This window comes from Xenopus laevis, chromosome 4L, assembly GCF_017654675.1.
Source record: "Xenopus laevis strain J_2021 chromosome 4L, Xenopus_laevis_v10.1, whole genome shotgun sequence".
In the NCBI taxonomy this organism is placed as follows: Eukaryota; Metazoa; Chordata; class Amphibia; order Anura; family Pipidae; genus Xenopus; species Xenopus laevis.
The window spans coordinates 53097475-53120058 of NC_054377.1; the positions used below are offsets into that span (position 1 = coordinate 53097475).

The 22584-nt window shown below is 40.8% G+C and overlaps 3 protein-coding genes across 20 annotated transcripts in view; 2 read left to right on the top strand and 1 right to left on the bottom strand.

Moving 5' to 3' along the window:
• Nucleotides 1–17139, top strand: part of LOC121402812 (zinc finger protein 567-like) — an 88778-nt gene extending 71639 nt beyond the window's left edge. Inside the window, exons 7-11 of one of the 4 annotated variants that reach the window (XM_041589528.1) lie at nt 15825–15864; nt 15958–16056; nt 16600–16722; nt 16808–16962; nt 17106–17139. The gene's annotated coding sequence lies outside the window, so the exon portion shown is untranslated. The remainder of the gene's footprint in view (nt 1–15824; nt 15865–15957; nt 16057–16599; nt 16723–16807; nt 16963–17105) is intronic. The other 3 variants (XM_041589529.1, XM_041589530.1, XM_041589531.1) reach the window with 3 other exon arrangements.
• Nucleotides 1–22584, top strand: part of LOC121402808 (palmitoyltransferase ZDHHC20-A-like) — a 157647-nt gene that overhangs the window by 77446 nt on the left and 57617 nt on the right. The gene's annotated exons all lie outside the window — the stretch shown is intronic.
• LOC108705357 (serine/threonine-protein kinase AtPK2/AtPK19) lies at nt 7840–21087 on the bottom strand. 3 transcript variants are annotated; one of them, XM_041589464.1, is made up of 17 exons: nt 20832–21087; nt 14027–14287; nt 12590–12636; nt 11915–12047; nt 11675–11827; nt 11271–11588; nt 11073–11185; nt 10913–10968; nt 10604–10679; nt 10430–10521; nt 10133–10312; nt 9859–9921; nt 9684–9760; nt 9455–9597; nt 9257–9364; nt 9036–9116; nt 7840–8880 (listed from the first exon to the last, which is right to left on the bottom strand). In XM_041589464.1, exons 3-17 carry the CDS (start codon nt 12623–12625, stop codon nt 8704–8706), a joined length of 1806 nt encoding a protein of 601 aa, XP_041445398.1. In that variant the 5' UTR covers nt 12626–12636; nt 14027–14287; nt 20832–21087; the 3' UTR covers nt 7840–8703. The 3 variants fall into 3 exon arrangements, with proteins under 3 accessions (XP_041445398.1, XP_041445397.1, XP_041445396.1); XM_041589463.1 differs by lacking the exon at nt 20832–21087 and having other exon boundaries at nt 14027–14913; XM_041589462.1 differs by lacking the exons at nt 14027–14287; nt 20832–21087 and having other exon boundaries at nt 12590–12718.

Genomic DNA, 22584 nt, shown 5'->3' on the forward strand with positions numbered 1-22584 from the left:
TTGTACTTGATCCCAACTAAGATATAATTAATCCTTATTGGAAGCAAAACTAGCCTATTGGGTTCATTTAATGTTTAAATGAATTTCCAGTAGAAGGCATGAAGTCCCAAACTATGGAAAGTTCCTTTATCCGGAAAACCCCAGGTCCCGAACATTCTGGATAACAGGTCCCATACCTGTACAATGTTTCAAAAATGTTTGTATAAAAAAGTCAGAACAAAGTTGTTAACAGAAGACAAACATATCACTGTGTATGGTTATTTAAACAATTAAATACATAGAGGTATTTTAAGTACACTGCTTATGAAGCCGTGACGTAGGAGCATGCGGTATACACCTAAACATCCATCAGGGAAATACCCGCTTTTAGGGTTGTTAGTAGGGTGGCGGTTATTAGAGAAGAACCGGGTAGTGAGAGACTAGTCTTAAATGGTATAAACTGTACCTTTGTCGAGATGTAAGCTTTAAAGTGCATATCATAGCGATATGGAGTCTGCCGTGTTTAGAAGTCGGTCTGAACATTCTGGAGCTGCGATGCCTGTGTAATTACTCTGTGTGGCCAGTAGATGGTGGAGATGGAGGGATATATGTGAAAAAATAAATTGGCAGCATAATAGGTTAACAGTTATTCGTTGCGTTACTATTGTAGAACATATCTTGGTGTACCTGAATGTGAGTGTGGAAAGGTGGAACCAGTGAGTAGTTGTCTGCAGGTTGTGCAGTCTGTGCATCGGTAGCATCCAGGGTGTAGGGCAGGGGTTTCCAAACCTTTTGCAACAAGGACCAGATTTGCTGAGGTGAAAATGTGTGGGGGGTGACCATTCAGCCTGACATCCATTCCGAGGTAGCTAGCTTGCGATCAGGACCATTCACTCCTGGAGATGGATGCGTACACTGCTCTTAGGAAGTGGAGAAGTGGAGTCTGTTTGGACTTATTCTCCACGCCTCATTTAAACAAGGAATCGCATAGCAGTAATATTTGGGTACATGATTAGTGAAATGATCATCTATACTGCTGCCTGTGTGCTGAAGGTGTTTACAATAGACACGTACTGGCACGTAGTGATGCATCCATCTTTAGTATCTGTATCTGTAGAGCGGTGCGTCACTACGTGCCAGTACGTGTCTATTTCTAACACCTTCAGCTCACAGGCAGCAGTATAGACCAAGTGGCAGATCATTTCACTAATGTGCCCAAATATTACAGATACACAATTCCTGATCGCACTATGCTGGCAGGCCACATTATTATTAATTTCATGACTGAGGCTGAGGGCTGGTGTAAATTTAAAAACGGGCCGCAATTGGCCCACGTGCCGAACTTTGGACATGCCTGGTGTAGGGGGTTGATAACATTGTGCAGGATCTGTGATTACGAGTTGGTCGTCCTTGTTTATAGGCCACAAGTGGAGGTAGCTTGAAGGAAGGTGGTAGTGTCTTATCCTTCTGTACAATCAACCAATAGTTATGGATAGCTCTAGTGAAGGATCTGGTACTAGGTGAGTATGTGGTGAGGGAGTCCACATTACTTGTCGTTGTGTTGGTATTTAATAGGGTCAGTAACTCATTTTGTGTAAAACATGTAGCTCGCAGACGGCAATTAAGAAGTTTGTGTTGGGGGTGACCACATTCTTGGAACCGAACCATGTTTGTCTAGTTGTTGATGAAGTCTGCTCAGGTCCGTGTTGTTCCTTACAATCCAGATCATCTGGGAATATGGAATACTTTTAAGTAGATGTGGCGGGTGGCAAGACGTATGATGTAATAAAGTGTTTCTGTCAGTCTCCTTACGGTAAATGGTGGTGGTAAGCTGAGTGCCCTGTTTCATTAGCAGAATGTCCAGAAAAGGGAGTTCAGGAGTATCCACATGTGCTGTGAATTTGATTGTAGTACAAAGACCATATGCTCAGCATCCATTGTGCTGGATCAGAAGAGAATATGACTCCTACACCTGATTAAGTTTCCATAATTATATGCAGCTCAGGGTAAATACTTACCAGCTCTCCATAAGAGGATGCACATGCAGTCGGACAACAGTAATGCAACGAATAACTGTTAACCTATATTGCTACCAACTAATTTTTTCACATATATCCAGTGTCGGACTGGGATACCAGGGGCCCACCAGAAAACCTTAGAACATGGGCCCACTTTCCAAACTATTATTCATCCTCTCCTCACTTAACCTCTTTATTCTCCTAGTCTTTTATGTCTACTTACTATACTCTATTCTTCCATTATTAAGCCTCTTTTATAGAGAATAGAGAATGACCATGAAATGGGCCAAATGGTTAGAAGCCAAGGGGCCCACTGACACCTGGGCCCACCATGAGTTTTCCTGGTTTTCCGGTGGGCCAGTCCTATACTGCATATATACCTCCATATGGGTTGCTGTGTCTAGTCGCTTAAAGGACCAGTAACATCAACATTTTTTTAAAAAAAATGTGATAGTATACATTGAAAAATAAAGACCAACACAGACAGCGCCGGGCAATACACGGGCCATTGCAAGCACGACAAGTTGCCGGTGGCCTCAGCTTCGTGAGCCGGGGTGGCCTAGTTTCTGGCCCTGCTGATGCCCACCAGTTGCGCCTCATCCACCAAGTAAAGGAGACAGCATGATGGACTGCAGAGGCGGCCATGGGATCCTTCGATCTGTCCCTGCGCATTGCAGCTTCTCAGCGTCTCCACGTCGGGCCGCCTGCAAAATCCTCTCCAGGCTCATCGCTTTTTACGAGGAGATTGAAGTGCGGACTGTAAATCTGTTCTGAAGATTGTTGTTGCACACACAGAGCCAGACAGCGCTGGGCAATACACACAGAGCCAGAAAGCGCCGGGCCATACCTTAGCATAGCACTGGGAATTAGCACTTACCCCCGCAGCACCTACAAGCTCTACCTTCCTGCTGTTACCTTTGATTCCTTTCTCCTGTGGCCCAAGATCAATCGGGTTCTCCGTACAAGTTCGCATAACTCTCCCAGCGCAGGGACCTCAATGCGCCAATAGAAACACCGACACCGATTCAGTGGAGTAAATGCTTACAAGAGCCTGCGCTTAGCGAGAGTTATGCGGACTTGCATGGAGAACCCGATAAGTGCTTATTCCCAGTGCTATGCTAATGTATTGCCCGGCGCTGTCTGGCTCTGTGCGTATTGCACGGCGCTGTCTGGCACTGTGTGTATTGCCCGGCACTGTCTGGCTCTGTGTGTATTGCCCGGCAATGTCTTGCTCTGTGTGTGCAACTACAATCTTCAGAACAGAGTTACAGTACTGGGTGCAGCAGCTCACTTCAATCTCCTTGTAAAAATCGGGCAGCACAGGAGGAGAGAGACGGGGCAGCTCAGTGCAGGGGCTGGGGGTTCGGGAAGAAAAAAACATGCCTGGGTAAGACGGAGGAGCAATGCTGGGAAGTGCGGAGACATGTGCATCGCTTAGAAGTGCTGCCCCATCTTGCTGGCAGAGCACAGCGGCGAGGAGAGATAGCCAGGGAGGAGAAATCAACTGCTGCAGAATGGATGGTCGCCCTGTCACCTTTTCTCAAGAAGAACGGAAATAGAGTTTCAGTAAGTTATTTTTTAATAAAGGCTTTGCAATTAAAAAGTTTAATTTGTGTTAGTCTTTATATTTCAATGTATTCTAACGAATTTTTTTAAAACATTTTTTTGATGTTACTGGTCCTTCAACAACGGACTAGAGCACTAACTGAGCATTAGATGCACCATCTACTGGCCACACAGAGTAATTACACAGGCATCGCAACACCAGGATGTTCAAACCGACTTCTAAACATGGCAGACTCCATATCGCTATGATATGCACTTTAAAGCTTACATCTCGACAAAGGTACAGTTTATACCATTTAAGACTAGCCTCTCACTACCCGGTCCTTCTCTAATAACCACCACCCTACTAACAACCCTAAAAGCGGGTATTTCCCTGATGGATGTTTAGGTGTATACCGCATACTCCTATGACTTCATACGCAGTGTACTTAAAATGCCTCTATCGTTGTATTAAATTGTTTAAATAACTATACACAGTGATATGTTTGTCTTCTGTTAACAAACTTGGTTCCGACTTTTTTGATACAAACATTTTTGAAACGTAGTATGATTACTTAATATGGTAAATACGATGTTTCATGGTTCGGTTCCTGAAGACAGCCCGAGTGATGGAGCCGAAACGTTGAAATAAATGGTTTGATTTTTTCTTATGAAGTCCTTGGAGTGCTGTTATTTTTTGATAATTTATTTATAATTGTTTCTGACCAGCACCTAGGCGGTTGTATTGAGAGTGCACCTTCACAAGACTTTATATATATATATATATATATATATATATATATATATATATATATATATATATATATATATATATATATATATATATATATATATATATATATATATATATATATATATATATATATATATATATATATATATATACACATACACACACACATATATACACACACATCTGCACAGTGTATGGGCACTTTCTAACTCCATCTAGTATTCCTAATACAGACACAGAATCTTCACTTACTTTTTGACAAATTTATTTTTCCCTTATATTATAATTCATAAATTGAAATGATGAACAAATGATGGTCTCAGCGCCGTTCCTGTTCACATTGCCGCCTGAGGCGGCTCCAGTAATGCAGCCCCCCAGCCCGATTACATTTCCAGGGGGGTGGCAGCAACACTAGTGCGTAGAGCGTAATTGCGCTCTCTTGCCCTAGTAAAGCCGAATTTCCGGTTTAAAAACCAGAAATTTGGCTCTTCAAGGCACCAGGAGCGGCCTTTTGCCACCCCTGGAAACCTAGCCGGGCGCCTCAGATCGCCTCATTGGCGGATCGCCCCTGGATGGTCTGAAAGTTGTCTCAAAGTCTTGGTTTGCAGTGTAGACATCTTGTGGTACTTGGTGGCAATGATAGTTGCATCCTTCAGGATGGAGGGTTTCTCTGCTGGTTTTCTTGTGGCAACATCTTGTCATTTATTTTCTCTCATGGCTGTTGGTTCAGGTGGCACACCTGGGCACCGTATCAGTAAGCACCGGCCATTTCTTCACTGCCTGCCTTTTGTGACAAATTGTGGAAGTGGGGTCCCACCAATGAAATCTTTGTCCTAGGCCTGCTGGTTCCTTACAGCGGCCCTTCTCTAATCTGGTACAGTACAGATCTTGCATTCGACTCTTGATTTAGAACTTGCTGATTGGGCATCTGATTCCTCCAGTTCCTCTGCTGTGCTGAACTCTTGTTGGAGTTCCCTTCCTCTGGTTGCCGAGAACACACGCTGCTCTGGATCGGTCAGCTCAGCAGTCACGCCGCAGCTCCTGCATTCACTTCTGGGTCCTGATGGCTTCCAATGCTCACATCGGCTTCATACATTGAAGAGGAATCATACTCCAGTATCTGCCACTTTGTTTGTTTGGTTTTTTTACACTTCTTGTGCGATCTGCAGTTACTGGGGATTTTTCTTCCATGGCTCTTCTGCTGCTTCCCAGACGGGTTCGTCCACCTGTGGGGGCTGTATCTCCCTTCTTCCTCTGCCCCATTTAAGCAAGGGTGAGGAGGGGGGAACTTAACAAAAAGGAGAAAATAAAGTGTACTAGGGGGTATAACAAAGGGGGGGTCACGGAGGGATGAGGGATAGGTACCGGGACTAACTCCCCCAGGACCCGCAAGGGCCTGGGAGAACACACGCTCTTGCAGCACACTCCAAACACGTCCTCACAGTATGAGGGTATAGCTTAGCTTTCTCTGTAATAATAAACAGTGCCTTGTACTTGATCCAAACTAACATATAATTAATCCTTGTTGGAGACAAAACCAGCCTATTGGGTTTATTTAATGTTCACATGATTTTTCTAGTAGACTTACTAAAAATACTTACTAAAAATACTTCAACCATCGGATTTTAATACTTCGAATTCAAATATCGAATTTGAACTTTTTTCATTGAATTTGGCTATTCTGCAGTCGAAGTATAATCGAACGATTAAATCCTTCGAATCGAATGATTTTATCGTACAATCAAACGATTTTAACTTCGACTTAAAAAACTTCGAAAAATGCTGTAGAAGGTCCCCATAGGCTAACAGCATTTCGGCAGATTTAATTTGGCGAATTATTGAAGTCGAAGTTATTTTTTAAAGAGACAGTACTTCCCTTATCAAATGGTAGAATATTCAAAGTATTCAAAATTCAAAGTGGTAGTATCCTATTCGATGGTCGAAGTATCCAAAAAATTACTTTGAATTTCTAATTTTTTTACTTCGAAAATTCCCTCGAATTCCTGGTCACTAGTGTAGCAAAATCCAGCATAATGAAAGGCTGATTAATATGAACAGTCATTTTTCTGCTAGTATAAACCCAGCTAGGATGTTCAGTATGTCCATCATATTTTTTATAGGGAGGCGTACAAAATTATTTTGACAATAATTCTGCCTTGTTATTTATGGGCATAGCTTCATATGGTAGTGTAGTTCTCAAGCAACATTTGTAATAAAGTGTCTGTTTGATGAAGATAAACACTTAATGCTGGTAATATATTTCTTTATTTATTTTGCACTCTGCTCTTTTTCTGCCCCCTAGCCCCGTTCCCTTTTCGTGAATGAGCACGCGTCTTTTGGATGCTGCGACCTGCCAGGTTGCGCTGCTTAGTAGATAGAGGGTATTACAGTCTCTAGCAGTGCTATCCAAATGGCCAGATGCGCCCCAACACCCCCACCCCCCTTGTGTGGCCCATCACATGAAAGTCTGCCTGTTATCATTCATATTTAATATATTTAAATATATTGCAATATATGGACAAACAATCCCTGTTTTGTTTGAAGGGTAAGGCATTTTAGTAGCTTAAGGGCAAAATGTTTCAATAGCCATAATATATTGATAATGGGTTGAGTGCAGAGGACCTTTTGTATTTGTCTTTGAATTTTATGGTAACAGCCTCATTGCACCCCTGCTTAATGTTTTGAAAAATTAGTGGTGAGCACAACTTTCCCTTCTCACACTACCAGACCCTAAATACTCTGTCTCTCTTCTGTATTCTCCTTATGATTACATGCTATTTTTATGCCACACGACACCAAATGTTATATTCTAACTACCCCTTTTCATCAGCAATAGTTTGTATTCATCTCATCACCTTTCACTGACTGATTTCTAAGGCAAATGGGACCCTTGCAACAACACAGCAGCTTCTAAACAGATTGGCAGCTTCTAAACCCAATTGGTATTGGCTTTATTGGCTTCACACTTCCATTTGCCTCTCCCTGTACCTATTACCCTGGCTTTTTTAAGGAACAACCAACCCTTTATACCCAGCCCCTTAATACCCAGAATAAAGACAAACACACAGAGAGGCTTTGTGGTTAATCTGTGTAAATCACAGCTTTATTGATGTAATAAATTAGCCTTTTTGATCCTGAGGAAGGCAAAAACCCTCGGAAGCTCGGCCAATATGCTTCACTAGATGGAAAAATTCCTTCCTGACTCCTTATCGGCAATCGGATTTGCTCCCAGGATCAATGCCACATTTAATCAAGGCAAACAGGGTGAGGGACATAGAAAGGAGTATGGCAGCATATGCATGAGCGCCTTTAAGCTACTAGGTGAACGCTGCATTTGATTCCATTTTACTAGACCCGAGGCAGTCTGCAGACCCGGCTTCTGCAGTCTGACGGATGGAGTGAAAGGGAATGCAGGGTCTACAGAGTGGCTTAAGGGTGCACCTATATATATATATATATATATATATATATATATATATATATATATATATATATATATATATATATATATATATAAATATATATAAATAAAGCCATGTTTTAAATAAAAAGGGAGGCACCACTGGTGGAATTGTGGTAGAAGGAAAAGAAGCAAAGGGGAATATGGGAGCATATACATGAGCACCGTTAAGCTGCTAGGTGAATGCTGCATTCCTCTTCATTCCATTAGACCCCCCAGGCAGCCTGCAGAACCCGGCTTCTACAGTCTGAGGGATGGCATGAAAAGGAATGCAGGGTCTACTGAGCGGCATAAATGTGCTTATGTGTATTCAACCATGTACTAGTTAACTGATTACAAGAAAAATTGTCGAAAAGGAGTAGGTAAGGGTGATAACTGGTGAGGGGATGTTCTTATTTAACAATATGTACATAATGGCAGCCTACTGCCTCAAAAATGTGCCACTCTGTAGGGGGCATTGGCAAAAGTCCAGTTCCCGGTTGCTGGCAGGTTGATGTCTGTAGACCTGGAAAAGGAGAAACACTAAATTTGTGGAGCAGCCACTAACTTGATCCCTTTATCCTGCCTTCCATGTTCCAGGCTGTGTTGGTTTCTTGTTCTTTTACATCATTAGACTGGCAAGATGATGTCTGTTATTCCTTGTTGGACTTACTTTTACTTACTTTGAAGAAAGGATGTGCCGCGACATCAAAAGCCCACAATGTCTTGTGGAAGAGGGGTCCCACCAATGAAATCTTTGTCCTAGGCCTGTTGGTTCCTTACAGCTGCCCTTCTCGTTTATCTGGTACAGTACAGATACGGCAGATCTTGCATTCAACTCTTGATTTAGAACTTGCTGATGTGGGGCATCTGATGTTCACTTCCTCCCACTGGGGCTTTTTTTCTGTGTATATGGACTGGCCCTCCTCCCGCCCTTTCCAGTCACATATTTGCCCCTTGTCTGTATCTCAGTAAAAGTCAAATCCCTCGAATGCCGCTTGCTGTTCTGTGGATATTTCTGTAGACGATGTTGTTAATATCCAGGCTTGGCATTCGGTTTGCTCAGGGCCCTGTGTAAAGCCTTTACCACGTGGCACAAATGGAGGCTCTACTTTCTTTTCCAGCAGTTCATTCCAGTTAATATCCTGGAAAAACAGGAGATATTAGATAGTGAGTATCTGACCTAATTGATTCCCTGTTTTGCTCTCTGCTTGTCTATAGTAAACCAGCACTCAAGAATTAATCCATATTCATTGGCATATTCCTATCTTGATGTACAATATGTAAAATATAAACAAACCTGAAAGAAGTCGTGTCCTTTAACTGTTTCAGCACCATCCTCATAGGACCCGAGGCGATATTCAGCATCTTTTTCCAACAGCTACAAAAGAAAATAACAGTTAACATACAATTTACAGTCCCGCTGCCCTACTGGAGTAGTGATGAGTATTACTATTGGTAGTAATAAAAAGTCAATGAAAAGTGGCATTTAAAATTACTGATATCCAGGAGACAACTTACATTTTTAATTAGGTCGCAAGCTTGTTCTGAGAATCCCTCGTATAGTTCGACTTCGTCATATATGATGCTTTCATACAATTCTTTATTCGTTTCTCCATCAAATGGGAACTAAAACAGAAACAATGATTTCTTTAGTAATCCGGGTTTTCTGCATGTGGCAGTGATTTTTCAGGCTGATAATCTGGACAATGTTCTCACCTGGTACGTAAGCATCACATATATTACAACCCCAAGGGCCCACCAGTCAGCAGCCCTGTCGTATGACTTCCTCATAACGATCTCTGGGGCCAGGTAATAGCTTGTTCCACACATGGTCCTAGTGCGATCTCCAATTCCAAATGCTGAAGCACAAAAAGAATCTGTAAGAAAAGTGAAGATCTGCGAGCATTATCTCTGTTTTGTTATTAAAAGTGGAAATATTACTTACCATCTTTGCTCAGGCCATAATCAACAATTTTCAGATATCCGTCTCGGTCAACCATCAGATTCTCTGGTTTTAGATCTCTGAATTAAAACAGAATTAAAACAGAATTAAAACTTAAAAATACATATTCAACATATGCAATCTTTTTCGCAGTCCTCTAACAGTCATTATTGCTTACCTATGAAGAATATTGTTCCGATGTAATTCTTCAAGGCCTAGTACCACACAGGCAGTGTAAAACCTGCAGAGATGGAGGAATACAATGAGTTATTATGTAGATACAGGCATATCAATCTACAAGAATGCTGCACAGTGTAGCCTTATGTGAATGGAAATGTCTGTAAGTCCCAGTTCTATAATTGCCTATATTAATGGCACCACTTAATGCTGCAGTTATATTACTGTAAACATGACACCCATGCCCCAGCCAAAATAAATCCCTTTATACTTACATAGCACAGGATTCCTCAAATTCACCATGCTTCGCTAGCAGAGAAAAGAGGTCGCCACCGGGAAGATACTCCATGGCAAAAAAGAGGTGATATTCAGTCTGGAACGTGCCATAAAGGGAAACCAGAAATGGGTGTTCTATACTGGTAACCCTCTGGAGTATTCTCTTCTCCTTGAAGACACTGGGTGGGGAGAAGCATCAAATTGTCACAACATAAAACCAGAATATGGGATCTTATTCACAAGGAACTGGGATAGAGTCAAGATCCTCTGCCCTTATACTAAACCATTTAACTGACCTGTTGAAACTGTTTGATGCAATAATCCTCTGCTTTTTCAGGGTTTTTATGGCGCACAGTTGCTTTGTCACCTTGTTCTCAGCCAGGAACACCTGAAATAAGAGAATATAAACGTTTACTTTCTCTGCATGTTTGTGTTGCTTACTAATCCTTATTAGGGACTCAGTGACTCACCTTTCCAAAAGTGCCTTCACCCAATACTTTTCCCAAGTTGAAAGTCTCAATAGTCATTGGACATCTGGGATCAACTCTGAAGATGATAAAGCAAGAATTGAAATGAGTTATAATGTAAAGATTACAAACAAAACCACAGAAACAATATTTAATAATCGTTTCAGAGACTAAAGTGTGAATAAACATCACTGGTGCAGAATGAATAGGCTTAAAAGCTGCCAATCTATAATGATCTTCTAACAGTAATATGCAAATTATGGCTTAGCAACAGAAAACTTGTAAAACAGAGAATCTTTCCCAAACCAATACCTGTCAGCGCTCTGTAGCTCAGCATTTGTCTCTGTGACATTCTCAGCTTCCTGAGTCTGCAAATAAACAGAAAGGTATTATGTATCATATGCAGAATTAATATCAATTACAATATGGTGACATGCACATTATTTGTTAAGAATGCATAGGATCTACTTACAGCTGATGGAACACTGGAAGTGGTGGGAATGATGGTGCCCACTGTGTTCTCTGCTGGCTCAGATCTACCTTCCTCCTCCTCATTTTCAGGAGTCTCAGGTACTTCAGGAGAATCTACAGCAATGGAAGATGGTTGGTGTTATTATCTGTACCTTACAAACTTACAGATTTCAGGAGGTTTGGGATGGATCCGACTTACCCAATACAGATGTCATCTCAGGGATCTCCTCCGTATCATTCTCCCTGGTCTCTCCTGGTTTGGAGCTCTCATGCTCCTTGAAAGGAATGACTTCTCCCATCTCATGGGAAGAACCAGGGTCCTTTTCACCAGATTTGGATGTTTCTGGAGAATCTACAAAAATGACACATGACATTATCATCTCATCATCATCTGCAAAGGATCTACTTACAGCTGATGGAACACTGGAAGTGGTGGGAATGATGGTGCCCACTGTGTTCTCTGCTGGCTCAGATCTACTCTCCTCGTTTTCAGGAGTCTCGGGTACTTCAGGTGAATCTACAGCAATGGAAAAGTGGTTGGTGTTATTATCTGTACCTTACAAACTTACAGATTTCAGGAAGTTTGTGATGGATCTGACTTACCCAATACAGATGTCATCTCAGGGATCTCCTCCGTATCATTCTCCCTGGTCTCTCCTGGTTTGGAGCTCTCATGCTCCTTGAAAGGAATGATTTCTCCCGTCTCATGGGAAGAACCAGGGTCCTTTTCACTGGATTTGGATGTTTGTGGAGAATCTACAAAAATGACACGACATTATCATCTCACTGGGAGTCTGTCACCATAATTAAAGCTGGTTCCCCAAATGCACAATTTTTACTTACCCAAAAAAATTGTCTCTACCAGGGGCTCGAGCGAATTCACAGAAGCAACAAACTCTGCTGGTGACTCAAATAGATCATGGATTTCATGTATCTCCACAACAGGATACATAGAGTCTGAAGATCCAATACAGTTCTGTAGGGATAAAGACGTTTATAGAATTAACTATATTGAATAACTTTATTTGTATATTATTATAAAGTATTAATTTCTTTATAGCATCTATGTCTGAAAACGTTTGCCTCCTGCCATTGCAAATATAATATATTGCTCTTGCTCCTTGGTTAATAGTTTAATTCTGTGTACTTGGGTAATAGGACAATATCTGCTCCAGTCTTTTCACTATGGGTCAGTGTTTCCACCACTATGAATAGTAACGCTTACTGCCCTACTGTTTGTGACTGTCAGTTACCTGCCCACTTAGATTATAAGCTCTGTGGGGCAGGGACCTTCTTTCTCCTGTGGCTCTTATCAAGTTGTACTTACTCTTTGTTACTCTGTATATTAATAATGTTTCATTGCCATGTTTTTTCTCCTTGTTTCTAGTGTTACTGTACTATAAAACTATCCAGCGCTTCAGATACAAGTAGTGATATATAAATACAGATATACATATATACAATTGTCCTCATACTGGATATTGAAATAATAATAAAGAAACATGAAGGCAGACATACCTTAACATCACACGATTTGCAGAGTTTGCAACCCATCACTCTTTCTGCTGAAATATAAAATAGTGACATATATTAGGGTTACTATAGAAATGAGTTATTCTAGCCCAAATCCATCCCACACTCAGTGCTTTGTAGGCAGATGGAATCCAATTACACTAATAAACAATAATAAATCATGTATTATTATATTAATTCTTGAATGAACTGAATCTTATCACAATGTCTCCCTAATAATTCATGTTATACAATATTGAATTTTATAGGGGACCGGGAAAAAATGTGTAAAATCTGGGAAAATATCAACTCAGTGAAATGTGTTAAAGTAACTTTTTCTTCAAGTACTCAAGGGATATAAGCCCAGAAGTCAGTTTTATGCTAAAAATACAATATTTACTGTGTTTATGTCAAGGGTTAAGCATTGCAGCATTAACGTTAAATTATGAAATAGCATTTGCAAGGCCTAGTCTCTGACAGTAACATACACAACCTAAAACAATAACTGATTTGTGCAGGACTTTTTAAGGTGCAGACTAATTGGACTTGACTTGTTACAGACCATGGCAAAATATGCATCTGGTTAATTTTTTAAACCTCATCATTTCACTAATTGTAACATTTACAGAGGAGAAACAGGACAAACTTTTGGTTTAAAATCCAGGAAATCAGGGAAAAGCACCCAGAGAAATGCATTATACATTGGTGGGACGACAAAACAATGGTGTAAAATGCAGGAAACCTTAAAATTGAAAATTGAAATTGAGGTTTCGTTGTGTTATTATATTAACTCTTTAATAAACTGAGCTGACTGATATTCCCTCCCTATTAATAAATGACATGACATTGTACTTTTCAATATTCAGCTGAAAAAAATGAACTTGTAGCTGTGCAGCAAACTAATTGGCATAGGCTGTGTATCAACCTTAGCTAGTGCTGCCAACTGTCATTAACTGCCAACCTGACCCATCCTCAATGATAATGCTGGAAGCATAGCAAAACCTCTGAGAATGAGTGATAAAAGGAATCCTATAATCAAAAATCTATTGTTGTACATCACTTTAGGGCTTTGGAACAAGTGGGGCATTTGTTCCCTTACTAAATCATGGATTTGTTGGAAAACCGGCCTAAACACCAAAAGGGCAAAAGCAAAACACAGTTTAGCCTTAGAACAATAAAGACAAGGCATATAAGGGAATATAAACCAGATCCAAGTACCTCTAAGGTGATGGCAGGTTGAAATGGCCTGTCTTGTGCACGGCAAAGTATCCAAAAATAACATTCCTCATTTTAATAAGTCACATGTGATTTGGGTTACAAAGCAGCGCGAGGACAAAAAGGTGTTCAGTAGGGATATAGGTGTCAGGCGATATTAGGGGAATAAGGTCAATATGGGGAATTGGGTATCATAAAAGAACCCTGAAAGCAAATTTTCAAGATTACCTCTTAAATCCTTCAGATGACAGAAGATGAGCACAAAAAAAAAAACCAAAAGCCTGAGATGTTTTGGCTTTTGGCTAAAATACAGGGGCCGGCACAAGGCCGGGGTACCCCGGAGGGTCTCCCTCTTTAGATTGTGGCTCTCCTTATATGTGTTCACAGACGAATGTAAAAATCTGAATTAAGGAGATGCCAGAAAAATAACCATCCAAAAATCGCTGATATATTGCTAAAAAAAATAAGCAATCCGCACACTGTAGCAATCTGTATAGGAAAAGGAATAAATTGACAAATTAGCTTCAGGGATAATGCATGTAGCACTTAATATTTCCTATAAAATACAGAGGAAGGCAGAGATCTGGTCATTTTACCCTAAACTCAAGCTTTGTGTCATTCCCAGCAGGTACTGGCCCTCCGTTTATACAATATAGTACCTCATAGCAGCCAATCAAAAATGAGCATTGGTACAGTGAGAGTGAATACATAGCACATAAGATCACTGTCCAGATGCAGATTGCCCAGTGTTCACCCCTACCCCCTTGCTATAGGAAACATTTAGCAATCAAATATTATTATTCATTATTATTTAATACCATGTACCTTGTTGCCCCCCCCCCCTCTGTAAAAGGAAAAAATATTGCTATGTATTACATTAAATTCAGTTGCAAGGTTGGTATATCAGAACAGGGCAGATACCCAGGGACAGAGTAATAAAACTCTACAAAATTCTAAGGAGCCTGTTAATACTGGGCATAAATATAAAATATTTATGGTGAGGCACGGGGGTCCCCAAATGTTATCTGTTTATGGACTCCAAGTGGGAAAAGTGTATATTTGCTGTCAGCCCTGCATAACTGCCAAATCCTGGGTCTGTGTCTCCCAACTAGTACTAAGATTAAAGGCATCTCATAAACCCATTTTAATGGAAAATTCTATAAAATCAGTGATCGAAGCAACACTCGTTCATCTGGGAGGGCATAACCCAACTATTTCCCATCTTTTTTCCACTAAAATATGGCTTATTTGGCAAAAAAAAAACGTCTCAGAGGGAAAGTACACTCACCACTCTGACAACTAACGGACTAAACCAACTGTCATTCCTGTGTAAATTCACCTCTCATCCCTGTTCTTAAATCATGACTTATTAATACAAGTTAAAATAAATTATTTTAACGTGAGGCACAGGGGTCCCCAATTACCTACTTATGGGGTTGCTGTAGAAAAAGTGTATATTTGCTGGCAGCCCTGCATACCTGCCAAATCCTGGGTCTGTGTCCCACAACCAGAGCTAAGATTAAAGGTATCTCCAAAGTCCATTTTAGGGGAAAATTCTCCAAATTCACTAAAATCAGTGAGAGAATCAGTATCTGTTAGCCCCGGGGGGCATCACCAAACTGTTTCCCTTCTTTTTTCACTAAAATGAGCATTATTTGACAAGAAAATCTCTCAGGGGAAATATACACTTACCTCTCGCTGCAATGCCAACCAACGGACTAAACCAACTGTCAAACCCCTAGTTGTAAAGTCACCTCTGTTCCCTGCTCTTAAAGGGGAAGTGTACCCTGTTGATGATTTGGGTTTATATGGCATTTATTTCTGCTTAGATGTGCAGTATATACATAGTTTATTATTTAAGCATAGCATTGCTTTATATTTATGGCCTTTTGAGTCAATGCAGTTAACTCCCAGCTTCCCCACAGGAATATCTAACTTGAAGCCCATGATTGAATTACTGTTATTACTAAGCAATTCCTGTACTTGTCTCTCTGTAACTCACTGCTGCTATATGTTTTCCTTGCAGCCTAAAGAAGCCTCTGCTCCCCACGCCCAATGACAACAGGGTATGTATATTGTTATCTACTGCCCCACGTTCTGCAGCACTTTCCCAACGCCAAGGTATCTCTATCCATCTATCTGTCTGTTCACGTAACCAGTGAAACAGAACAGCATCCCAGACAAATATTTCCTGGCCTAGAAGCACATCTTCAGCTTTATCCCCGAACTTGTTAACTACCACCAGCATAATTGAACAGGTATGGATGTTTTATTATATCTATCCATTATATCTGTCTGCCTGTCTTCTTACCATCCATCCATCTATCTGTCTGTCTATCCACCATCTATCAATCTACATGTCAATGTTTACCTAGTTATCTTTTTGTTCTCTTTTCTGTTAGCCTGTATCTGCCTCTCTTCCGTTAGTGTGTATATATGTATATATATATATATATATATATATATTAAAGATATTAACATGTTTACTCTCTCCATTGTACCAGATACAATTGGTTTATTCACTAGTAATGCCCCATTTGCTAGACATAGAAAATATCACATGTACAAAGAATCACACAACGTCTGTGTTGTCAAGATAAGTGGTATGCTTTACATACAGTTCTACAGGGCTTGTTTCACTTAAACTTGACATATTTATAAATGCTTTCTTTAAAGAGTTTATATACTTATACATGCTCACGCAAAGCTGACTGTGTGTCATGTGAGTGTAGCAGGGATTCGATATGAACAGCACCACAATGTCTTGTTATTATAAAAATGCCTTTATTTCACACTTATAGGGCATTACCGGGCGGGTGGTAATGCATTTGCTGGTGGGAAGTGGCCACTAGAGAACCTGCACCCATACAAAGTAAGAAGATTTAACAAAGTTGTGCTGACTATTTTGCTTACAGACATGTCATGTGAGTGTAGATAGTTAAAAGGGGATTAATTACATTCACATTTCTAACCCAGTATTGAAAATAATTCTTATTGACATGTTTTCAGTTGTTGCTACTTGTGGATTCCAAGCCCTTTCATGTTCTGTGGTGCATAGGCAAGTGGGAAATTGACCCCAGACAACCACAAATTCCCTGTTAAATGGTCGGCTAAAGAAGTTTTCTTTGGACTTTACAGCTGCAGATCCAACATGTGGTCATTTGGTAAGTAGCAGAAATTCATCTTGTTCAATATATTTCTGGGCCGGCTGATTATTTCCAAATTCTGTAGTGAGGGTCAGTGTTTAGCCCAGCTCTCTGTTCTGGTGGATCAGTCTAATGTTACATTTCTTTTGTCTCTCCTTTAGGAGTGTTGATGTGGGAGATGTTCAGCAAGAGCAGGAAAAAATCTTTTCAACTGGAAGCTGTGGAGAAAATCTCAGCAGGACTGAGGCTCTTCAAACCCAAGATGTCTTCTGAAAGGGGGTACATGCAGATGAACAACGGCTGGCAAAAGGTATGAGAGTTTAGGTTTATGTACACTGTTAATGTAATGAAATTAAGCAGTCACAGATATTCTGGTCCAATACAATAGTGACTTTGAATATCACTAATATACTATTTCTTATAATACATGAGTGATACTCTGAGTTCCTTGTATAACTCAGCCTGCAGCCTTGTGTCTTTATATGGTCACAGACCAGCATATTAGGAGGTGGGGATTGTATGCCAGACCTCAAGTCTGCCACACTGGGGGGCAAGGGACCAAATTAATAAAGGGGCCTGCCATAAGTGGCTGTGGTTTAACTTTCAATAGTGCACTCTGTGCTGTGTCAAAGTACAAAATACAGCCTGCTCTTCCCAGTACCATTTGTGGCTGATACATACAGTAAATGAGGGAGGTTATTGCTTTTAGAGAGAGTATCTTCTTGTAATATCCCCATAAACTCCCCATCCCTTATGTGGCAAATTTATCTATATCTGTTATACATCTAATGCAGCAAGTCAGCCAATACTGTTGTCTTTATTTATGTTGTATTCAGTACCATGGAGAGTAAATCCAATACCATTAGCCTGTCAAATGTTCTAATACAAACTTGTGTCTTTTACTGCAAACCCCATATGGGAATCTGAGTATCACTCATATTGTAATGGGATAATGTACCCCCTACTGTAAATGATAAGGTTATTAGAAGTCACTGAGGGATTGTTGACCATATAAAGGCACAAGGCTGCAGGCTGAGTTGTGCAGGCTACTCTCAGTATCACTCATGTATTATAAGGGATAAAGTACCCCCTATTGTAAATTATAGTATAAGGATATTAGAAGCCAGCTAACCATTCATCTTACATTGTATCCCCTTTAGAGCAATTAGCACCTGGGCCCCCCTTACAAGTTAAAAAAAAATGGGGCCCCAAAGAATATTTTTTTAAAAAAACATTGGTGGCAGGGGCCTATATTTATATTAAAATAATACACCTATTATAATAATACATTGGTGGCCGGGGATTAAAAAAAAACAACTTGTGACTTCAGGACTTAAATTTCGCCTCTTTTCGTGACTTTGGGTCTTTTTGCCACTTCAGGACTTCAATTTCGCCTGTTTTCGTGACTTCGGGTCTTTTCACCGCTTCGAGAGTTCGGCTTCGGCACTTCCACATTTCGGCTGTTCGGGACTTCAGAAATGGCCGCAGTCTTCAGCGATGTCAAGGGGAGCCCAGCTCTTTCCCTGATGGCTGCACTGAACGTCTGCTTAGTACAGGGGATGTGTATAGTGGCATTGCTTGATAGTATTTCTCTATACAGGCTATTTGTAAACTTATTGAGTAGGCTGTTCCTGCTCAATTGTGCTTTGCACAGTGGGATACCTAAAGTATACTGACATTGTTTGATGGCATCTTTCTGTAATGACTATGCTATGGGAAAACATGGGGGACCGTTCTTGCTAAATTGTTTTCAATACAGGAAGATACCAATGCTGGCATCGTTTCATGGTTTCTCTCAATACAGTCTATGGGGAAGCTTAGTGAGGGGTCTGTTCCTGCTGAATTGTGATTAGTACAGGGGGATACCTCAGGCATACTTTTACAGCAGGGCCGGACTGGGAGTAAAAAGCAGCCCGGGCAAAAACATCAAAGCAGCCCACGTGTAAAGTTATGATCATCTTGTACACATCCACTCATTTATTGGGATAAAACTGCAAAGAATTATGTGCATAAAGGGCTGCCTTTCTCACTTAAGTGTAATACATGTAAAATATGTTAAATATTCTGCAGCCTTGTGTCTTTATATGGTACAGAACCCCTTCTAATATCCTTATTATACTGTAGGGTATCTGTTACTATAGGCACCTTCTCTCCCTACTATACCTGCTATCCCACAGTCACACTCCCTTCCCAGAGACTATTATCCACTGTTACTATAGGCACCATCTCTCCCTACTATACCTGCTATCCCACAGTCACACTCCCTTCCCAGAGACTATTATCCCACTGTTACTATAGACACCATCTCTCCCTACTATACCTGCTATCCCACAGTCACACTCCCTTCCCAGAGACTATTATCCACTGTTACTATAGACACCATCTCTCCCTACTATACCTGCTATCCCACAGTCACACTCCCTTCCCAGAGACTATTATCCACTGTTACTATAGGCACCATCTCTCCCTACTATACCTGCTATCCCACAGTCACACTCCCTTCCCAGAGACTATTATCCACTGTTACTATAGGCACCATCTCTCCCTACTATACCTGCTATCCCACAGTCACACTCCCTTCCCAGAGACTATTATCCACTGTTACTATAGACACCATCTCTCCCTACTATACCTGCTATCCCACAGTCACACTCCCTTCCCAGAGACTATTATCCACTGTTACTATAGGCACCATCTCTCCCTACTATACCTGCTATCCCACAGTCACACTCCCTTCCCAGAGACTATTATCCACTGTTACTATAGACACCATCTCTCCCTACTATACCTGCTATCCCACAGTCACACTCCCTTCCCAGAGACTATTATCCACTGTTACTATAGGCACCATCTCTCCTACTATACCTGCTATCCCACAGTCACACTCCCTTCCCAGAGACTATTATCCACTGTTACTATAGGCACCATCTCTCCCTACTATACCTGCTATCCCACAGTCACACTCCCTTCCCAGAGACTATTATCCACTGTTACTATAGGCACAATTTCTCCCTGTTATAGAGAAAAATGCAGGCTTCTGTCATGGCCTTTCTCCTCCAGTAACTCTCCCCAAACTCAATGTGGCACATTCCCCCTAGCTGATTTTCACATGCCCAGGGGAACATCATGCCAGTAGCTTGCTATTAATCCCTCACCTAGGTACCTGAAGGCCCCACAAAGCTTGTTCCCATAGTGCTTATTGCTCTCCCTCCATCCTGGCCATTGCTACCAGGGAGGCCAGGATGTGTCCTGGGTGAAGGTGGACAGCCCCTAGTAGGATCTGCGGAAACGGGGGCCTCACTGTGCAGTTGTAAAAATCCTGAGCTAAGCAGCATCTGTTAGCCTCCCCCCCACACTTAACTAAAACCTGCTCCTTTGCTGTTATTTCACATTTTATTTTTTTCTCTGGCCTAGGACAGTAAAGTTATTTTGTTCCCATAGATTTAACTGACAGATGGCACTGGCATACTAGCAGAACCTTTCTCAATCACATCCAGCTTTGAATTGACTACAGAGAAATCAATATTATCTGTACAGGCACAGAATTGTTCTATTAACTTAATGCAACTGCCATTTTATTTCATTAATAACAAGCAATATAAGGTTAAATAAGCATTGATTTAACAAGATGGACCACTGTTAATAAAGTTATTGGTTGCACCTCCCAATAGAATCTTTGGCTGGATCCCCAGACTGAACTTATGTGGCTTTTATTATTGTGCTCTGATTTCCCCAATAGAACTGACTGTACAATGGAAATGATTCTATGCATAGCTTTATTACTAAAACTGGATTTAATGTACATGGTTACAGTTAAAATAAAAGGTAATGCCAGACACTGGTTGCTCTTCAGATAAGAAATATAAATACTGTGGGGCCTTACTTACACCAACGTGTACTCCATTCTGAGCTGCTGGGACTCACACAGCACGGCAGCAGCAGCAGCGTGAGACCAGAGAGGAGTGGGAGGGGCAGAGCCATGAGAGAGATTGGATGGCGCAGCGGTCCTAGAGCCCATCGGCTGAATTGAAAGAGCTTCTGCGCAATCAATGCTGTTTTCCAGGTGAGGAGCGGCCCACTTAAATAAAATATAGAGCGGCCCCTAGGGCAAATGCCCGAAGAGACAGATTCTCAGTCCGGGCCTGTTTTACAGTTAGGGGCAGTAGCGTAACTAGTTGTTAATGGACCCCACAGCAAATTCAGTTTAGGGCCCCAAAACATTGATAAGTTGCCTTATTGATTGACTAATTGATTCATTTTGCAGTAGCTGGAGTGACACAAATGATAAATCATATGGGGAGTATTTTCATCTTGGGTACCTAAATTCCTGACACTTAGGTCGACCCAATTTAGTGCTCACAAGGCTTATAGATTCTTTAAACAAACGTATTATACAATCTGATTCAGCTGGAACCCTTGAAAAGTCTGTAAGTATATTTAGTATTTCCATGGGGCCCATACCTGCTTTTGAAACCTCTGATATATTATTTATTTACACAGCAAATGGGAACTCTCTTGTTTTTTTCTGCATCTTCTGGGTTTGGTTTCTGTAGAATTCTTCCCTTCTGCCTGGTAACACTGGTGTCAACTTGTGCTAAAACTCTTTTCTATGTACAATATATCTGTATGCAGTGCTGCTGATTTGAGCAGGTGACACTATCAAGCACAGTGAGTAGTGATGGGCAAACTTAGTCACCAAATTTGCGGCGAATTCTCGCGATTGCCAGCGGCAGCCACAGATTCACCCATCACTAACAGTGAGTTATATCCATAGAGATAACTCTCCAACTGCTGGTGCCATGAGCCACAGTGTAACATCTGAGTACGTAATGCACCATTTGAATAGAAGGGTACTTTTGTATTTAAAGGCATCATTTTATTTAACTTTAGTGTAAAGTAACATTCAAAGATAAATTGCAGTTGGTCTTTTTTCATTTTCTGTGGAATTAAATAACGTTTTGTTCAGCAGCTATCTGTTTGCTTGGATCCAATTAAGCCTGCATTCTTGATTCATATTTTCATCCTATTAGAGTTGGTATGTGAAAATGATATATATGTTTAATATAAGTATATGTGTGATCACACAGGGGAGACAAGAAAAGCAGACACATTCTATTTAAGTTCTACAGGAAAATCCCAATTGTGTTGTGTATTGTGTTTTTCAGGTGACCTAAAAAATGGTGGAAAATCCCGGAAAATGTAAAATGAGAGAAGTGCATTATATATTGGTGGAACCACAAAAAAACAGATATTGAAAAGTTTTGGCTAGTGCTCTTCTCTGTCACTTTAGCTGTGTATATCTTTATCTCTGGCAGCCATTTGAACTAAGGCTACTGGGAGTAGATGCAGGCAGAATGCAGAGCAGTGGGAGCTGCCATATAGATCACACAAATAGGTGCAGCCCATGTGTCAAGATGTATCCAAACAGAGACCTCTAAACTTCACAGGTCTAATTAACATCAAAAATGCTTTATTGGAAGTAGCAGTGATTAGGTCTATGTGTACCATGGAGCAGTGAAATCGATTTTTAAGCACAGAATTACATTTTTTCTTATATGTTTAAAAAATGGGTTCCTAGTTCTGTGGGTTTCAGAACAATATTAATTTGTGTAAATATAATTTATCCATTATATTCTAAAA

Bases quoted from the DNA above. Each gene is read 5' to 3' on its own strand.
- LOC108705357 (XM_041589462.1), bottom strand. From the start codon at position 12,658: ATGTCACTATTTTATATTTCAGCAGAAAGAGTGATGGGTTGCAAACTC. The intron at 11,589-11,674 runs GTAAGTCAGATC...CCATTGCTGTAG, and splicing joins TGAGATGACATCTGTATTGG to ATTCACCTGAAGTACCCGAG. The intron at 11,186-11,270 runs GTAAGTCGGATC...CCATTGCTGTAG, and splicing joins TGAGATGACATCTGTATTGG to ATTCTCCTGAAGTACCTGAG.